Below are 16,959 nucleotides of genomic sequence, written 5' to 3'. Positions count from 1 at the left end.
GCAGCCACTGCAAAACATTCGGAAGAGCATCTAATTATGCTGCGCTTTGTAAACTTGCGGTGCATTCCAGCCTGCGGAGATTTACAGAAGCTGGAATGAGTATTAGCATATCCTCATTCCACTGCATACTGGTGTGTCTGTGTGTGTGTGTGTGTGTGTGTAATATAAACCGGCCTATGAGGTCGATAAAGCTATCAGTTTGAGACAGTCCTTTGATTATGCACTGCCCTCTGCTCAGTCTTGTGGTTAACTGAAAACAGACACACAGGCGCTAGCAGCCCAGTGGCACACGAGCGCACACACTATTGCTCACGTATATAGCTCGTCTGGCCAGCTGCCCGTGAAAATCAAGTAAATGTCTCTATGTGATGACACGGGGGTACAGGTCAGGAGATGAAATAACATAAACTGGAGATTACAAAGATCCTATTCAACCCAAAGATAATGGTGGGTGAAAAATTATCAGACTTAAACTACAGCACCCAGGCTCCTTATAAGGAGTGCAACAGTGTAGCGCTCTGATTTGATTTTAACACACTCTGGAGCTGATTTCAGCAGCTCAGCGGCTCGTTGCTGCAGTTTGCTTGAGAAGCGTCAGAGCAGAAAGAAAATCTCTTTTTAATTCCAAAAGTGTAAAAAAAAACAAAACAACAACAACTCTTAACTCTCCTCAGCTCCTGGTGTTTGCTCCTCCAGAAGACCTGGGCTCTGCCCCAGCTGGCCCCTCCAGAGCCCATCAGCTCCAGCAGGGTAACACATACAGGGTGGCTTATTTTATTTAAACACCTGCACTCTGCTCTGACAGTCAGGGTCACTGCACATCAAGCGATGTTATTTGTCTTAATATAATTTAATGAAGTGAGTTGTATGAAAATTAAAACCCTGTACGGTTGTCATGCAAGGGGAAAGAGTAAAACCATTTTATTCGTGAACATGTTTAATTCTGCTGGTGAACATTTTAACTTGAGGTCTTAACACGTGGACTTGCTTTCGGAGCAGGCCTCGAATTACCATTCGAGGAACTGCAGGGTTTTTTTTGTTTCTTAGCCACAAAGCAGGCAGGCTATTGTCAGCGAATAAGCAACTACAGGCGGTCTCTAAAGCCAGAGATACCTACAACATAGAGCATAAGGAGCAGCAGTTACAGTTGTGCCGCCACGGAGATATCTTTACATTAGCATTACATTTAAAGCACCAGTATGTAGAAATTGGTATTTCATGTTATTTGTGCGTGGGAGCTTGTTTCCTCCACTTTCCTGCTCAGTAGATAAAAAGGTTCATACGGCCGTAAAGAGGAATGTTGTCATTGTAACACCACACAACATTCTTCTTCATTTGCGCTGCCGCCCTTTGAAAATGAAGGTGCTAATCTCCTTCCTGTGATGACATGAAAGGCAAGAGGAAGTCCGGAGCTCTGTCAGGTGCAGAGGCTCAGTATGACGCAAAGACACACACACACACACACACACACACACAAACAGCCTCATCAGGAGAAGCAGACTGGAACAGAATGGAATTTGAAACGTTTTAGCCAAAAATGTTGCCATCGTCAAGGTGTTTTTTGCAGAAACGTTTCAGATTTCGTTTTGTTCTCCAACTTCGTGGGCAAAGACGGATCAGCCGTGGAAAAAAAAAAAAACATTCTCCTCGAGAATCAACACACACTCACCTCTAGCTGTTCACTGTAACAGCCTCTAAATAAGGTATTCTAGGTGTGAGGGTAAGTGTGGTGTGTTCCCCCCTCCTGAAGGCACCATCCTCTGCTCTGACCCACTTCCCCCGTGCTGTCCAATCCCATTATCCTGTTATCTGTTGAGCTCCCATGATTGACGCTTTTCGTCCAGCAATTTCTTGATTCCTGATGTCTTCATTATTTCACTCCATTTCTCTTTCAGTTCCAGTTCAAACACCCCCCCAACAAACACACACACGCACACGCACACGCACACACACACACACACACACACACACACACACACACACACACAGATTCTCCCTGCTGACAAGCGTCTCCTCATCCTGTCTGTAGGCCACAAGGTGAGATAGGCCTGAGACCGCCTCATGTGTCGGGTCTCCTCTGTGTTCTGGTCCCAACCGACCCCCATCCTCCCAGCATCAGTGGGATGTCCCAGGTGTGTCTCTTCTTGTCCTTGCTTATGCTCTGCAGCTGCACAAAGGTACGACTCACAACCCCTCTCTCTTTTTCACATACTCACACACACACACACACACACACACACACACACACACACACGCACACACGCACACACACACACACACACACACACACACACGCACACACACACACACTGAGCTGTGTCTTTGATTTACCACACCTGAAGTTTCCCTCCACCCCTTGCAGGTCTCCTCTACTAACTCCCTGGAGCTTGTGAAGGAGAAGTGGAACATCTACAGAATCCAGTGCCTGGACTACCTCAACGCCACACCCCCCGCCACAGGTGAGCCCCTCTCCCCCCAGCATGAGCTCACGTCACAACAAGATGCATACGGGGGAGTGAAGTGAGCCTGACCTGCTCTGAGGCGAGCGTGCAGATTTCACAGAGCTGCTCTCTGCTGCAGGGCTGGTGTGTAACAGGACCTTTGACCTCTACGCCTGCTGGCCCGATGGACTCCCAGGAACTACTGTCAATGTCTCCTGCCCATCATTCCTGCCATGGCACTCTAAAGGTCTGTGTGTGTGTGTGTGTGTGTGTGTGTGTGTGTGTGTGTGTGTGTGTGTGTGTGTGTGCACAGTGTGTGTTGGGTGTGTGATCTAAACATCGGTTGAAAGGTGCAGTATGTAGTTTTGGGGGAATACATTTTGATCATAAGAGAAAGATCTTCATCTTTTATGCCTACACAAACTAAATGAACAGACTCTCTTTGTTTTCACTGAATAAAAAAAAAAAGAACTTACAGGACAACACAGCTTCACACTGTTCTGCTTTGTTTATTTCCTTCATATTTCCTTCAAGAACTCCTTGATTATTTAGTTATGGAAAAAAATCATTTATTATTTATCGTTTCTTGATACCTCAGGTACAGCTGTACCTAATAGTTTGAATTTCTTCTCCAAAGTCACATAGTGCCCATTTAAACTGAACCAAAATGGATCAAATGGCTTTTTGAAATTGTCACTGAAGGAATGAAATAAGTCAGCAGTCTGTCAGATGGCTGCTGTGTGCAAATACATACAATCAGAATGCACAATGGTTTCATAGGGCAGGTGTGGATTTCACTGGCTGTGAAGGCCAAATATTAGTCAATCCACTCGCAATCTGAGACAGATATTAATACTTCACAGCGTGTCTCCGGGAGCAGCCACCTGTCCTGTGGAGTCTCTCCACAGCCCTCCAGGTGAACTGGAGGCTCCGAATTGGTGTGAAAATGAGCTTGTTTCCTCTGTCTCCTGCGGACTCGCAGCCTGGTGATCTCCTTTTCTCTCTGTAGAAAGTCTTAAACCACTTCCTCCATGTCTGCTTTTCTTCTGATGTGTATCGCAAAGTTAAAACCACAAAAAAAAATTGCGTTCAAATTAGGTGGCCAAGGTCAGAGGTCGAGTTCACTCTGACCTCACACAACACATTTTAGTCCGTAACTTCAGAAGTCACCAAATAATTGCGCTCAATTGTTCCACAAGCGCTTGTTGTTTTGCGAAATCTCCCTTTTCTCGAGCTATCTCTGAGTTACTATGAACTGTGACTGTGTCTGACGCTCTTTGTCAGCCTCTGCCAGAACTGAGGCTGGGCTTTCAGCTGACACTGGTCAACTCTGTTTACTCCACCTGCTTTTACCACTTTATTAAATTACACAGAGACAACCATGTGTGAATCATCTATTATCCGTTCACTCCGGTCAAAGGTTAACTGCACTGTGATGTCAGATGCTGTAATTCTAGTTCATGTAGCATCTCTCAAAACAAAATTACCAAGTGTTTCACAATGAACGCAAATAATGAAAGTTGATATGATCCAAAACAAGATAAGTGAATCATTGACACAAGAATTATATAATTTTAATAATTTGAATGCAGTGTAGTAGTTTGTTGTGGAGAGAGCTTGGAAGCCCTCCATAAAAATGATGGGATCTGAAATGACTTTATTCAGAGGAATCCAGAGAGTGGCATGTTTAAACTCTGGTAGACAGAGAGCAGTTATAATGGCTACAATACATGGACCAATTGTCTGAAATACAAACTTTAAAGACAAAGTGGAAATGCAGCATGAGGCACGAGTGGATGATGTTGAAAGTTCACCAGTGGGCTCCAGGGTTCAGTGGGTTAATCTGTGTTAAATGTGCTGCCAAACTTTGTGTTATCTTATAAAAGTAATCCAGAAAATTATTCCCTGTTCTCTTTTTTAGCAGATTTAAAAAAAAAAAAAAAAAGATGAAATATTGTCACCGAATATTTCTTTTAGAGATAATGAAACTGTTGCTTGGACAGTTTTTAAACCCATCCTAATATAACATCTCAGAATTTGTGTCCCTGTGTGCATAGTTAAGCAGGGTCTGGTCTACAGAGTCTGCACTGAAGATGGCCAGTGGGCGCGAAAGAATACGAGCGAATGTGAGGACGACCCCAGTGAGGTGTGTGTATACAGTACAGTGACTTTGTGTGTGCATGTCTATGCATAAAGCTATGTGTGTGTGTGTGTGTGTGTTTGTGTGTGACAGAGTGTCAGGCCTGCCTTGTGAAGTTACTGTTAGCATGTTTAAAGCTGCTCGCAGTGGCAGATGGTACTGTGACTGTCACTGACTTGACACTCTAACTTCACGATCTGAAATTGATCTTCGTTTGAGAACTCTCCCATCTGTTCAGACAGTCTGAGGACCCTTTTTACATCTTTTGTGCCAGATTTCATTAACTGTGTATGTGTGCGTGTGTGTGTGTGTGTGTGTCTGAGTGTGGGGGTGTGTATAAAGGCAGAGAATGGAAGTAACTGACTCTGTCTCTCCTGTGGGTTCTGCAGCAGCACTACGGTCGCGTCCTCAGTCAGTTACGGATCATGTATACCGTGGGCTACTCGCTCTCCCTCGGAGCTCTGCTGCTCGCCCTGGGAATCCTCATCACCTTCAGGTACGACACATACGAGGAGTGCAGGTGAAGGGGGTGGGAAGGGATGGAGGGCAGGAAGAATGCGAGGGGAAAGAAAGGAGCAAAGGGAAGGAGGGTACCATGTTTGGATGCTATAAAATAATAGAGAAAGTAAGAAAAAAGTAGAAAACAAATTCTCCACTTGCACAATGTAGTGTGACATATATCCGCTTAACCAACTGTCGTAAAAAGAAGTAAAAAAAACAATACATATGAAGTGAACTGTAAAAAAAAAAGTGAAGTATGTTAGTTAGGGATGACCCAAAAGTATATACGACACACTACATTTCGCAAGTGGAGACAGGAAAAATATCTTTTATTCAGAGTAGTCCACACAACATGTAAAAGTCAGAAGCTGTCACACACTGTCCCCTCTACACCAGGAGGCTCCACTGCATGAGGAACAACATCCACATGAACCTGTTTGCCTCCTTCATCCTGAGAGCTGTGTCCATCCTCGTGAAAGACGCCCTGCTGACCCTCACGCTGGACCCCAGGAGCAGCGGTGACACCCAGACGCAAGCCCTGGTCAACATACCGGTCAGAGCAAACACACTGTGGCTAAATGTACGAGGAACTTTATACCGGTTATAAAACAGTCTCAATGTAAGCCTCTTTATGACCTACATAAGCAATCCAGACCATCAGCGAAAACACTGGTTATGTTCTACATACTTGTTATTCTCAGTGCCTGTCATGGGGTCGATTCCAACTCATCCAAGTTGGATAAGTCATAAAATGTTATCAATTTCCAGTGGCGGAGTGCTGAGAATGAATGAACTGAGGGAGGAGTCCCACATTCTGAGGAAAGGAGCTGCTCTGTAGTCTGGTGGTACGGCACTAATTTCCTTGGTTTCACCATTGTCATCTTTGTCTGACGGAGCTGCCTGGATCACCAAAAAAAAGTTTTTAGCAATAGGTTTACGTATATGTTAATGTTTCACAATTATATCCATTTGGTTAACGGAGGGGGGAAAGTAAAGATCTTGTAACATTAATACTAAATGTGCAATGCGTAAGAATTGGCCACATGTTGAATTCAAACTCCAAACAAATAGGGGGCAGCACATCACCAGAGTAACTGCTACTAACTGCTAATCCTGAGTGGCCTTAGCTAGTTAGATCAGCTAGCCGTGCAGCTAGCACTCCTATTAGTTGACTCTGCCTGGACTGGGAGCTCAGAGCGCAAGGGGAGCATCAGTGTTGTTTACTATCAGACTAAGCTAACTTTAATAGATATCGCTGAAACACAATACACTGCTGTCTTTGACATGTCAGAATTGGTATTTCTTTCTAATCTAATTTTAGTTATTTTCTGAAATGTTTTAAACAAAAGTTGCACATATTGCACCTTTAATGGTCAGACATGCTGTTGCATATTCAGAGACCCGTCCATCTCTCTTAAATATCTGTATTCTCATATGGCAGAAGTTGCACAACCGTGCCAGCAATTCAGTGTGGCTTTAAAAATCAGGACATGAAGCCAGAACATAATATAGCGTAATACGATATTGATTGGGTTTTGATTGGGTTTGTCTAGTCACATCAAATCTGTGATTAAGAGAAGAAGCTGTTCTGCCAAATATTATTTAAATTTCTTTTAGTGATTGATGTTTTTACCAAGTTTCATCACATGAAAATGAATCTTATGAAAGGGAATATTTCGATTGGGAATGACAGTCATAACAAACATTCAGACCCTTTTCTTCCCAGTTCCGCTCCTTTCTTGCTAAGCTGCTTTTCATTTGCACTCAAACAATGTATATTATATCACTTCAAAATGGCATTGTGTCTGCATCAATCCGCATTAAGTAGAGTCAATAAGCAATTACTAATCAGAAATCAGAATCTGATTGCAAAAAATGATCAGATGTACTGCAACTGTGATTCATTGCTTTTGTGCCAAAGTACTAGAGACATTGGGATTGTATTTAGGCTTAATTATAACTTCAGTTGCTGTGAAGGAAAGTGAACAAAAGAAGAGAAGTGAGACTTGTGCAGGGTACCAATCCTTGACCTCTGCACTGCAGTTGTGAGTCAATTAGAGCACTGTATTGTGCTGAGGTGTGACGCAGATGCAATTTGAGTGAGCTGAAGCAGAATACAGCCAAGACCTGAGCAGAGTTCTGATTTAAAGCAACATTTTTTTGACTTGTTTTGTAACTTCAGAGAGGTAACTGAGTAACCTTGGCTCATTGTTTGCATCCTCACCACCCCCGCCTCTGTGTCATCTGTCAGGCTGTGACGTGGTGCCGTGGAGCCATGGTGATGATGCAGTACAGCGTGATGGCCAACAACTATTGGCTGCTGGTGGAGGGCATCTACCTGCACAGCTTGCTGGTCATCACCGTGTTCAGCGAGAGGAAGTACTTCTACATTTACCTGGCCATTGGCTGGGGTAAGAAGCACAGCTGCCCACACTCTGGTGGTTGTCATTCGCCTGCATTCACATATATGTGACCTTACCATTAACAGGAACACAGTCACCAGCAACCCTAACCCTAAAAAGGGCACTTTATCATGTGTTATATACCTTAGGGGCATCCAAGATGGCACCTAAATGATGTTTATTTGACCGTAGGGGGAGGCAGTGGACAGATAAGCTGAGAGAGGATCAGACACAGGGAAAGTGAGAGATTGATAGACAACAAAAACTTATGACAAAAAATCTTTACGCAGCAGAACAAGAAATATAAGATTTTTCCCCTTCTTGATGCAGAAAAGACATTTTTTTGTATATATGCAGTAGTTCCCCTTTAAAGTAAATACTGAGGGGTATTTAATACATTTTCATAAGACGCATACACAAATGTCAAAACATCATCAATGTAGGTGCAGACTACAAACAAAACTCATTACATCATAACAAAGTCATGTGTTGAAAATATGTTTGTTGAAGTAAACGTGTGTAACGGTGTGATCTGACCTTCTCACTGAAGCTACATAGTGCAGAAACAAGTGACAGAGACACCCTTCACCCTGTGACACTGTAGCATCAACATGAAGCTGTTGTTTTAAGATTAAAAAAGTTACGTATTGTTGACATAAACTAAACTTTCCTCTCATGACTCCAATAATGTACTTCATGAAGAATTTCATATGAATCCTCAGGTCACATAATGCATGCAACATTCAAATGCCTGCAGCAGCTTAATCCTGTCATTTCAGGCCTGTTTTTCTTGAGGTTACAACTTAATTATTTTGAATAAATGATGCCTCTGTGATTACTTTTTCGGCTCGCTATTCTGAGACAGCAATTTCATGACATAGTTATGCCGAGACCTTTCAAACCTTCGTCGGGTACGAGGACAGATAAGAAATATCCGTCCTGAGATGACGAGATTTTAAACTCGTGATCATAAGTAATGATCACAGTGTTTGGTGCTGTATCGTGGCTAATACAATCATGTAGGTGTGATGTGATATTAACCAGATTAAAGACTGAATGTAGCTCAAACTGTCATTTGTAATTCACATTTTGCTGTGCGCACTCAAAATGAATCCTTGGCGTGAATGATCAGCGGGCCAGGGGAGCGTCCGTGACATGTACGATGTCATTGCTAATCTGGTGAAATGACTTTAGAAAGTTTCACTCACAGGTCAGATCACTTTCACATCTCACCCCTGTCGTCCTCAGGTGCGCCCCTCATATTTGTGTTGCCGTGGATCACGGTGAAATATCTGTATGAGGACGAGGAGTAAGTCTGCTTTTTTAATGGTCACATCAAATGAGAACCAGTGGATGCACAGTAACAGCTTTAAATGATTCACATTATACTGTTTAAAGTATGTGAGAGTGAAAAGATCTGAATCGTGATGATGACGGCAATAAGTTACAGTGTACAATGTGTGTGCCTGTAGGTGCTGGGAGAGGAACATTAACATGGGATATTGGTGGATCATCCGTTTTCCTATACTGTTTGCTTATCTGGTAAGGCTGTCTGTCTCCTACGTTCATATTCTCTTTCTGCCAGTTTGCGATTGAACAATGTGATGACGGAAATTCAAGTCCAGAAGTGTGCTGGCATGTGTTCGAGCTTCAAAACTACACACACTCACTCACAGGCACGCACACACACGCACACACACAGCAGCTGTGTCTGTGTCTCCAACTGTGTCTTGGCAGATGTTTCTGTGAACAGAGATGGAGATGTGCTGAAATGCAGATCAGACACGAAAAAAAATGTGTTTAGCTCATTTATGTAGCATGTAGATAATGATGACTATATGTATTAGTCCGACATGTGATAATGATAAGAGTGGGGCCTTGTTGTGTGTTGCTCTGGGATACAATGCGTTACTGTTGTCATTGTTATTGTTTAAAACGGAAGATAAGGATAAACACGGTTATTGACTGAAATGAAAAACAGAGCCCTCGGTGGAGCGCGTACCTCCTCCAAGGCCCAGCAGTCGCCTTTAGTTCAGTCGAGGCTGATTGGATATCAAATAAAACACATTTAAGATCCATTACATCCAAATTTTTATTTGGATCAGCATCAAATTGTTCCTCTCCAATTGCCCCCAAATTCCTGCTGATTTTGTTTCATCACCATCCGTGATTTATTCCAAAATAACCAAAATGGCCAGAAGCACAATGTTAAAGAAAGTGAGAGAGAAAGTCCTGGATCCAACAGTTATTGCCGCCTGTTTTGGGCCGTGTCTTCCATGCAAGTTTGGTGGGAATCCATCCAGTAGTTTTTGTGTAATTCTGCTGACAAACCAACCATCCCACCGGGTGAGAACAAAACCTCCTTGGCGATGATAAATATACTTTTTTTTTTAAAAATTTAAATTATAACTGTTTTTAATCTTTGCAGCCCTTGGCATGCTGTTGCAAGTTTAAAAATCCCCAAAAGTCACCAAACTAGTGGTGTGCGCGAACAGTCCCCGCCCCTCATACAGTAGATGGTTTGACCTGTTCCACACAGCGCAGCACACGGTTCGTAGCCCTACGCATGGTGTCAGGCGTAAATACAAACGTACCAATCTGTTCAATGACAAGTTCAATTAAAAAGAAAACAAAAAAATCCTCCTACATCTCTTGCTAATTGCCCGGAGGTCTGCAAGCATACAGCAGTGTTAGCAAACAGGTGCAAACATTGTCCTCTTTATGTTTTGTTTTTCATTTGCGTCGATAACTGTGCCTGAAGGAGTTTCTATTAATCAAGAATCAATAAAAAACCCTTGTTTAAATAAAACTGGAAACAGCTCATAGAAAGAATCAGATTTTAAACTGACAATTCATAAGACTACTAAAGTTTTCCTGGACTTCCCTTGCGTTCGCACATGTGCACACACACATGCACAAACACACATGCGCACACACACACAAATAAAAATGTGGAATTCTGTGTGTGTTTCCTGCCTCTTGTTCCCATAGAGACAAACGTTATGGATGGACACACTTAGGAGCACAAGTGCACACAGTGACAGTTGCAACCTTTGTGACCTCATGTGAAGGCGTACGTGCACACACACACACTAAAATATTCACAAGCCCATACGTTTCCTGGACTGTGTCGGTCACACAGCATGTGCACTCCGCGTGGAAAAACTCTCTTTATTGTCATCGCAGAAATAGTTGTGTAATAGATGCAACGTAATATGTCATCCTCCAACAATCCAAACAATGCCACCCGGCAGTTAAACACTCACACACATTCACACGTAAGAAGAAGAAAAAAAAGGGTGCACTCAAACACACACATTCACACAGACACATCTTTCAATACAACATACACATGTTACCAAACTTGGAGCGCTTATAACTTGAGTGCTGTAATAATTAATGTTCTCTGTCACCGGAGAGGGTTCTGCACTAGCTCATAATGTGTGTGTGTGTGTGTGTGTGTGTGTGTGTGTGTGTGTGTGAGGCTGGAGACATTTATGGGAGTGTCTTTTTTTTTAGAAATGATGTCATCTCAAAACTTAAAGAAGATCTTATGCAGATTATTGTTATTATTATCATTATCATTTTGCTTTTATTTGACTTCTCTTCTTATTCCAGATAAACTTCGTCATATTTATCCGAATTATCAAAATCCTGATGTCTAAACTCAGAGCTCACCAGATGAGATACACTGACTACAAGTTCAGGTGAGGGAAGTATTTCTTATTCTGAAAGAAATATAATTTTTGTTGCTGGTATCATACTGGGTTTTTTGGCTGAAAAATACTCTGTGGACTCCAGACAATGAGCTGAAGACGTGACAATTATTCACCACTGTGAACGCCCCTTAATCTAATGCTAATAAAGAAACTCTGATTAAACTGTAGCTGCTTTAAAATCTTAGAAATGAGGGTCTTACCACCCTGAATTTCATTTCAGAACTTCACTTTGTTGAAGACCACAATCAAGTGTAATACTCACCTGTCAGCCATAACAGAATAATCACTGACAGGTGATTGATTATCTCTTACAATGGCACCATGCTGAAGCCTCTCCACCGCTGAAAGCAGCTACAGTCGGCATCAGAAATAAAATGACAACAGGACAGTGGAGGAAGGTTGTCTCTTCTGCTGAATCACGTTTTCTTTTACATCATGTGGATGGCGGGTTGTGTGTGCATCACTTACCTGCAGGAAGAGATGGGACCAGAATGCATTCTGGGAAGAGGGAAAGCCAGCAGAGGCAGTGTGATGCTCTGGGAAACAATCTGCTGGGAAACCTTGACCTCCCTAAACAATGTTGCTGACCAAGTACACCCCTTCATGGAAACAGTATTCCATAATGGCCTTTTTTTAGCAGGATAACGCACCATGCCACACTGCAAAAATGGTTCAGGAATGGTTTGAGGAACACAACCAGGAGTTCAAGGTGTTGACTTAGCCTCTAAGTTCCCCAGATCTCAATCCAATCAAGCATCTTGGAGATGTGCTGAACAAACAAGTCTGATCCATTGAGGCCCCACCTCACAACTTACAGGACTTAAAGAATCTGCTGCTAATGTCTTGGTGCCAGATACCACAACACACCTTCAGGGATCTTGTGGAGTCCATGCATTGATGGGTCAAAGCATTTTTGGTGGACCTACACAATATTAGGCAGGTGCTTATAATGTTACAGCTGTTGGGTGTATTTCTCTTCTTGTATGTTTGTACAGTTTTATGTTTTTCCTCCAAAATGACAAAAAAAAAGTCTATTGACGATTGAATCCTACCAGATGATCATGGAGGTCACAGACCTGTTTGGTTTCCTGTCAAATTTAATCTTTACAACCATTCACTGGTTTCTTCTTTTCTTATCCGATCTAGATTGGCAAAGTCGACTCTGACTCTCATCCCCCTGCTGGGGATTCACGCCATCCTCTTCACCTTTGTCATCGACGAGTCGGTCCCTAAAGGCTCCATGCTGCGCCTCATTCGCCTCTTCTGTGACCTGCTGTTCAACTCTTTCCAGGTTGGAGCGAAACCTCACACGTTACTTAACTTTCACTTTTTCACACATCTGTCCTGTGAACGTCAGTGTGTTTCTCTGTGTTTTCTCCCTGTATGTCTCTTTTCTGAAGCATCCAAGATCATTAAATGCATTTCTACTCTCATTAGACCTCCAATCATATAAAACTGGAGATATTCCATCCACACATTGTTACAGCACCGAGCATTATTCATTTATGGAAACATATCATATAAATATATCTGAGTCAATATAACCTTTACTTATTAACATTTTAAATGTTGTATTGATGAGTTTTAATTTATTTTCCAAAATACACAGTGCATCTTTAATGTAATCAAAAGTAAAGTTATTCCAAAAAAAGTTATTCCAAAAAACCCAAAAAAAACCAAAACAAAAAAACTTTACTGTTGAGTCGTCCTTTGCATTTTGGCCATATTATCCCCAGTGCAGTAGAATTGCTTTTTCATATGTTTTAAATTAATGATAATTTCCTTTTTGGACAACAGTGCAGTTCAAGAGCGTGAAGCCAAAAGTCATATTTGTTGATTGTTAAAAGATTCAGCGTTTGGAGCTGTGAACTTTAATACAAAGTAAAGACTGAGTAATTGTAAAAATGTATTTTCTAGTATTATTGAACTGTTAAAACTCTACTTTCTGTTTTAGGGCCTGCTGGTTGCTATCCTGTACTGCTTTGTCAACAAAGAGGTAAGAGGTGTGCATTCATGACCAGCACCACCTTGTTTTAATCTCTGCCATTGCTGCAGTTTCTTCCTTTCCATTCACAGAGAAGATAAATTATCGGCCCTCTTATATCCCTAAAAGCTCCATCTTGGTTCTAGTTCTACTGATTCTTCTGTCTACAAAGTGCGACGGACACAATGTTATCCTTCTGCTAATCTCCAAACCTTGAAATGTAGTCTTTGGCAAGGGACGTAGATCTGATGAAGTGCTCGGTGTCTTACTTAATCTCCATCACTAACCTTCAAGCGTCTCTCTTCTATCTGCCATCCCATCATCCCTCAGGTGCAGTCTGAGATGTTGAAAAAGTGGAAGCGGTGGAAGCTGGGTAAGGACATTGATGAGGAGTATCGCCACACCCACAGCCACACGCCGCACATCAAGAGCGGCAGCATAGCCACTGGCAATCTGCCCTATCTCCATGACAACAACACCAGCGACCCCAGCGGCGACTCGCCTCGCCTCAACAAAGCAGACAGGGCACCCTCGTGCTCGGCAGCACCCGAGGAGAACCGCCGACTGGTCGTCTCCTACAGCAACGGGACGGGGAAAGGCCGGCCCGCCAAGAGCAGGCACGCCCTGCAGTTCTCTTTCCTGCCACGCAGAGTCGCCGCCAGTCACATCAGCACCGCCACAGAGGACGTGTGTCTGGAGGAGAAGGCGCAGTGTCGCTCATACCCTCCAGAAGGAGAGGAGACTAATGTCTGAGAACAGCCTCCTCTGGGCCCTCATCACTTATCACGAAAACTCTCTCACTGATTGTGCTTGTCATGGTTTCTGATCAGTGTCTATCATGCGCCAATGAGACGGCATGGGTGTGAAGAGAACGAGGAGGGGACCCAAACAGATCACCACCATATAACATTGCAGGAAAACACAGTCACCCACCCAGGTGCAAATTAATATTTATTGGTTTTTGGACCTTTAGCAAAAAGCGCTTTTTGACTTCAGACATCAGGAATGATTAAATGTGTTAAATGTGATGTGTTAAATGTGATGTGTGTGCGCGCGCATTTGGAGGACTGCTATTAAACACTGACCCCACACATATCTTTCCATCTATACTGCTGTTGCCAATGTGAGTCAAGCTTATGGTGTGTCTGTTTGCAACAACGGTTGCTCATTTGTGGTACTTTCTTGCAAAAAACCTCTTAGTGTCAAATTTTGTACGTTTTTCCAGGTTTTTTTTTTTTTGGTGGGGTGACGGGGTTTATGAACTGAAAGTGGATTTCAGCATGCCTGACTCTTGTTGTCTGGTTCATGGAGATCGGGATGGCGGCAGAACTGAGCGACTGAACAGAGACCGTTGCGGAGGTCGGCTGCTTTGATCAGAAAGACTGTGCTGTTGTGTTTAAATTATTCTTGGATTCAAATGAACAAAGCCAAACGAGAGACACATCACATACCGTGATGAGTTCCACATCAATTGGGTACGTCAGGCACCATATCCATTCTTTAACGCACATCCCTGGCTTCCCTCTTTATCTCGTCCAGTGGTTTCTCAAAGTGGGGTCCAGGAACCTGAAGGGGGTCCCAAGGGCTGACCAGCTAAAAAAACAATAACATTTTCACTTTCCCTCCTTGAGGAGGAAAATAACTTGTGTGACTTTCTGTACAAAAAATGACAGGCGACCCTGGGTACAAAACCATATGAAATGGGGAGTCTGTGGTCTAATGAAGTTTGCCATCATTTGTCAAGATTGTCTTGACTGAATGTTATAATAACAATGGAGGAATATGGGTGAGACAGTATTTAAGTGTATATATGGTATTAGAAGTGCACAGTACGCCTACAGCTCCTTGATTCGTACAACAGGAGGCACATGCCGAAGATATACCTGCTTTGTACCCATGATGGCTGGCTAGCACCGGGATGTGACAGTGTCCATGACAAAGACGTTAAATTAAATCTGGACATAGCATTGGAGGCAAAGCCCCATTCATTCCTATGAAAGCTGTTCAGTGGCATTTTGAGCTGGACATCAAAAAAGCTGGACTTCCCAGGTATAAAAATACCGGGATCTTCCCTGTTGTGCCGCCCGTGGAGTGTGAGCACGACAAACTTCTGGTTTAGTAGCCAGACTTTACACATCTCATTGGACCAAATGGCAAAAATTATTATTGTGAAACACGTCATTTTTGTGGGGGTTGTGATTCTAAAAAGAAGTTGTTGAAAGCAAAATGTGCCCGCAGAACCACTTACATCATCACTGGATTGAGAAAATTTAAAACATTAGGATTCGGTTCAAAGATGGACGAGGTTCAATTTGGTGGTATTTTCCAAATGTGATCGATTTCAGTCCCACTGGATCCTGCGAGGATTCTTCACAAAGGGATTCCTAATGAACCTTTAGAGCAAGGATGGTGCAAACAAATATTCTGTTTGAAGTGTAAGAGTGAGCACTAGAAGCTGTAAATATTGATGAAAGTGAATATGATGAAGACAAAGATGGCTGGTTGGAAGGATGTGTTGTAGTTCTGTGTTTTATGTTTTCAGTCCAGGTAACTCAATAATGAAAAGTATTCCCACTAATTATCTTGAGAAAAGACTCTTGTTTCACTGAACATGATTGTACCCGTCCTCTTATTTAAAATGTTGCAGTTGTCAGGAGTTGCTCACAAAGCAAACAATGTCATGAGAGAACGCAAAACGTTTTATATAAAAAGCCAAATTGATGTGTCTCGTGTGTCTCTGTGGATCCAATTAAACTGAATTCTGTCGGCAAGGAAGTGTCATCACATACATTGTGTCAATTCAACATATAAGAGCAACATTAGTGTTTCGAGATAGTCGTCACTTACACACCTTCAACACATTACTGACATCCAAAGTTAAAATGTTTCCCTGACAGTGTTTTCAATGTTGGTTGAAAAATGTTGACAAGTGAATGACTCAGTGCATATCTTTGTGCAGTTATTCCACATCATGTTTGTTTCAGCACGTTTCCACCGGAGATGACTGCAACATGAAATAGAATGACTCAGTCGTGTGTCGAATTGAATACATTGTCGGAGGATTTATCATGTACTGGTCATGCACACATGTTGAATAAATTGTGTGTATGTGTGTGCTGTGGTTGATCTGAAATCTCACTGTAAAACACCTCCCTGCCCATTCTAGTGTTTACATATATCAGAGAACATAAACCACTGTAGGCAGCTCTCTGTACGGCTCGGATAAAGCCAGCAGAGACTATTATAAGACCGGCTCCCAATGCCTCTCCGGGGGATAGCCTGACTTCCATATATTAAGGTGTGATTATGGATTCATTTGTCTTGCTATTTCAAGATAACAAAGCTTGTTTGCTCAAGAAAACAGCATTTGTTATTCAATGATAATGTCATGACTGGTGATCTTGAGAAAAAAAATATAATTTAATTCATTATCACAGGAAAATGGAGGAAAGCATATCTTTCAACCCATAACCATTTAGTGCTACTGTACATAACCAAAAGATTTAAAACACAAAATATTTTTCAATGTTATAATGACCCATGATCAGATGTGAGGAATTATATTACTATTATACTAAATTATTATTATATTAAACTGCATTTAACTTGCAACATAATACAAGTGGGTCAGTGTTATATTAATAACAGTATAAACACAAAGGTTGGACCACCTGGTTACATCTTTTTAGGAGCACTGTGAAAGCCCTGAGGCTGAGGGTCCAGAGCCCCCCCAAAGAGAGATTTGTCCCCCTCAATAACCTTTATCAGTGAA

The 16,959-nt window shown here is 42.3% G+C and overlaps 1 protein-coding gene and 2 long non-coding RNA genes across 4 annotated transcripts in view; 1 reads left to right on the top strand and 2 right to left on the bottom strand.

Moving 5' to 3' along the window:
• gcgrb (glucagon receptor b) overlaps positions 1-16,239 on the top strand; it is a 46,276-nt gene extending 30,037 nt beyond the window's left edge. Inside the window, exons 2-14 of one of the 2 annotated variants that reach the window (XM_037115770.1) lie at positions 2,030-2,132; positions 2,363-2,459; positions 2,581-2,688; positions 4,499-4,587; positions 4,971-5,077; positions 5,479-5,635; positions 7,334-7,493; positions 8,733-8,793; positions 8,957-9,026; positions 11,103-11,191; positions 12,350-12,494; positions 13,158-13,199; positions 13,518-16,239. In XM_037115770.1, coding sequence (XP_036971665.1) covers positions 2,124-2,132; positions 2,363-2,459; positions 2,581-2,688; positions 4,499-4,587; positions 4,971-5,077; positions 5,479-5,635; positions 7,334-7,493; positions 8,733-8,793; positions 8,957-9,026; positions 11,103-11,191; positions 12,350-12,494; positions 13,158-13,199; positions 13,518-13,940 — 1,557 coding nt within the window. In that variant the 5' untranslated portion in view covers positions 2,030-2,123 and the 3' untranslated portion in view covers positions 13,941-16,239. Of the gene's footprint in view, positions 1-2,029; positions 2,178-2,362; positions 2,460-2,580; positions 2,689-4,498; positions 4,588-4,970; positions 5,078-5,478; positions 5,636-7,333; positions 7,494-8,732; positions 8,794-8,956; positions 9,027-11,102; positions 11,192-12,349; positions 12,495-13,157; positions 13,200-13,517 lie in introns of both variants that reach the window. The other variant, XM_037114976.1, reaches the window with a different exon arrangement.
• Positions 5,542-7,408, bottom strand: LOC119029604. Its single transcript, XR_005078090.1, has 3 exons — positions 7,282-7,408; positions 5,771-5,982; positions 5,542-5,620 (listed from the first exon to the last, which is right to left on the bottom strand). It is a non-coding gene; the product is annotated as an uncharacterized LOC119029604 (long non-coding RNA).
• Positions 7,402-8,872, bottom strand: LOC119030032. The gene is made up of 3 exons (XR_005078224.1): positions 8,693-8,872; positions 7,629-7,698; positions 7,402-7,535 (listed from the first exon to the last, which is right to left on the bottom strand). It is a non-coding gene; the product is annotated as an uncharacterized LOC119030032 (long non-coding RNA).
• Positions 16,240-16,959: the final 720 nt, after the last annotated feature.

This window comes from Acanthopagrus latus, chromosome 1 (genome assembly GCF_904848185.1).
Source record: "Acanthopagrus latus isolate v.2019 chromosome 1, fAcaLat1.1, whole genome shotgun sequence".
In the NCBI taxonomy this organism is placed as follows: domain Eukaryota; kingdom Metazoa; phylum Chordata; class Actinopteri; order Spariformes; family Sparidae; genus Acanthopagrus; species Acanthopagrus latus.
The sequence above is the reverse complement of the archived record's forward strand: the minus strand, read 5'-3'. Positions and strand labels throughout refer to the sequence as shown.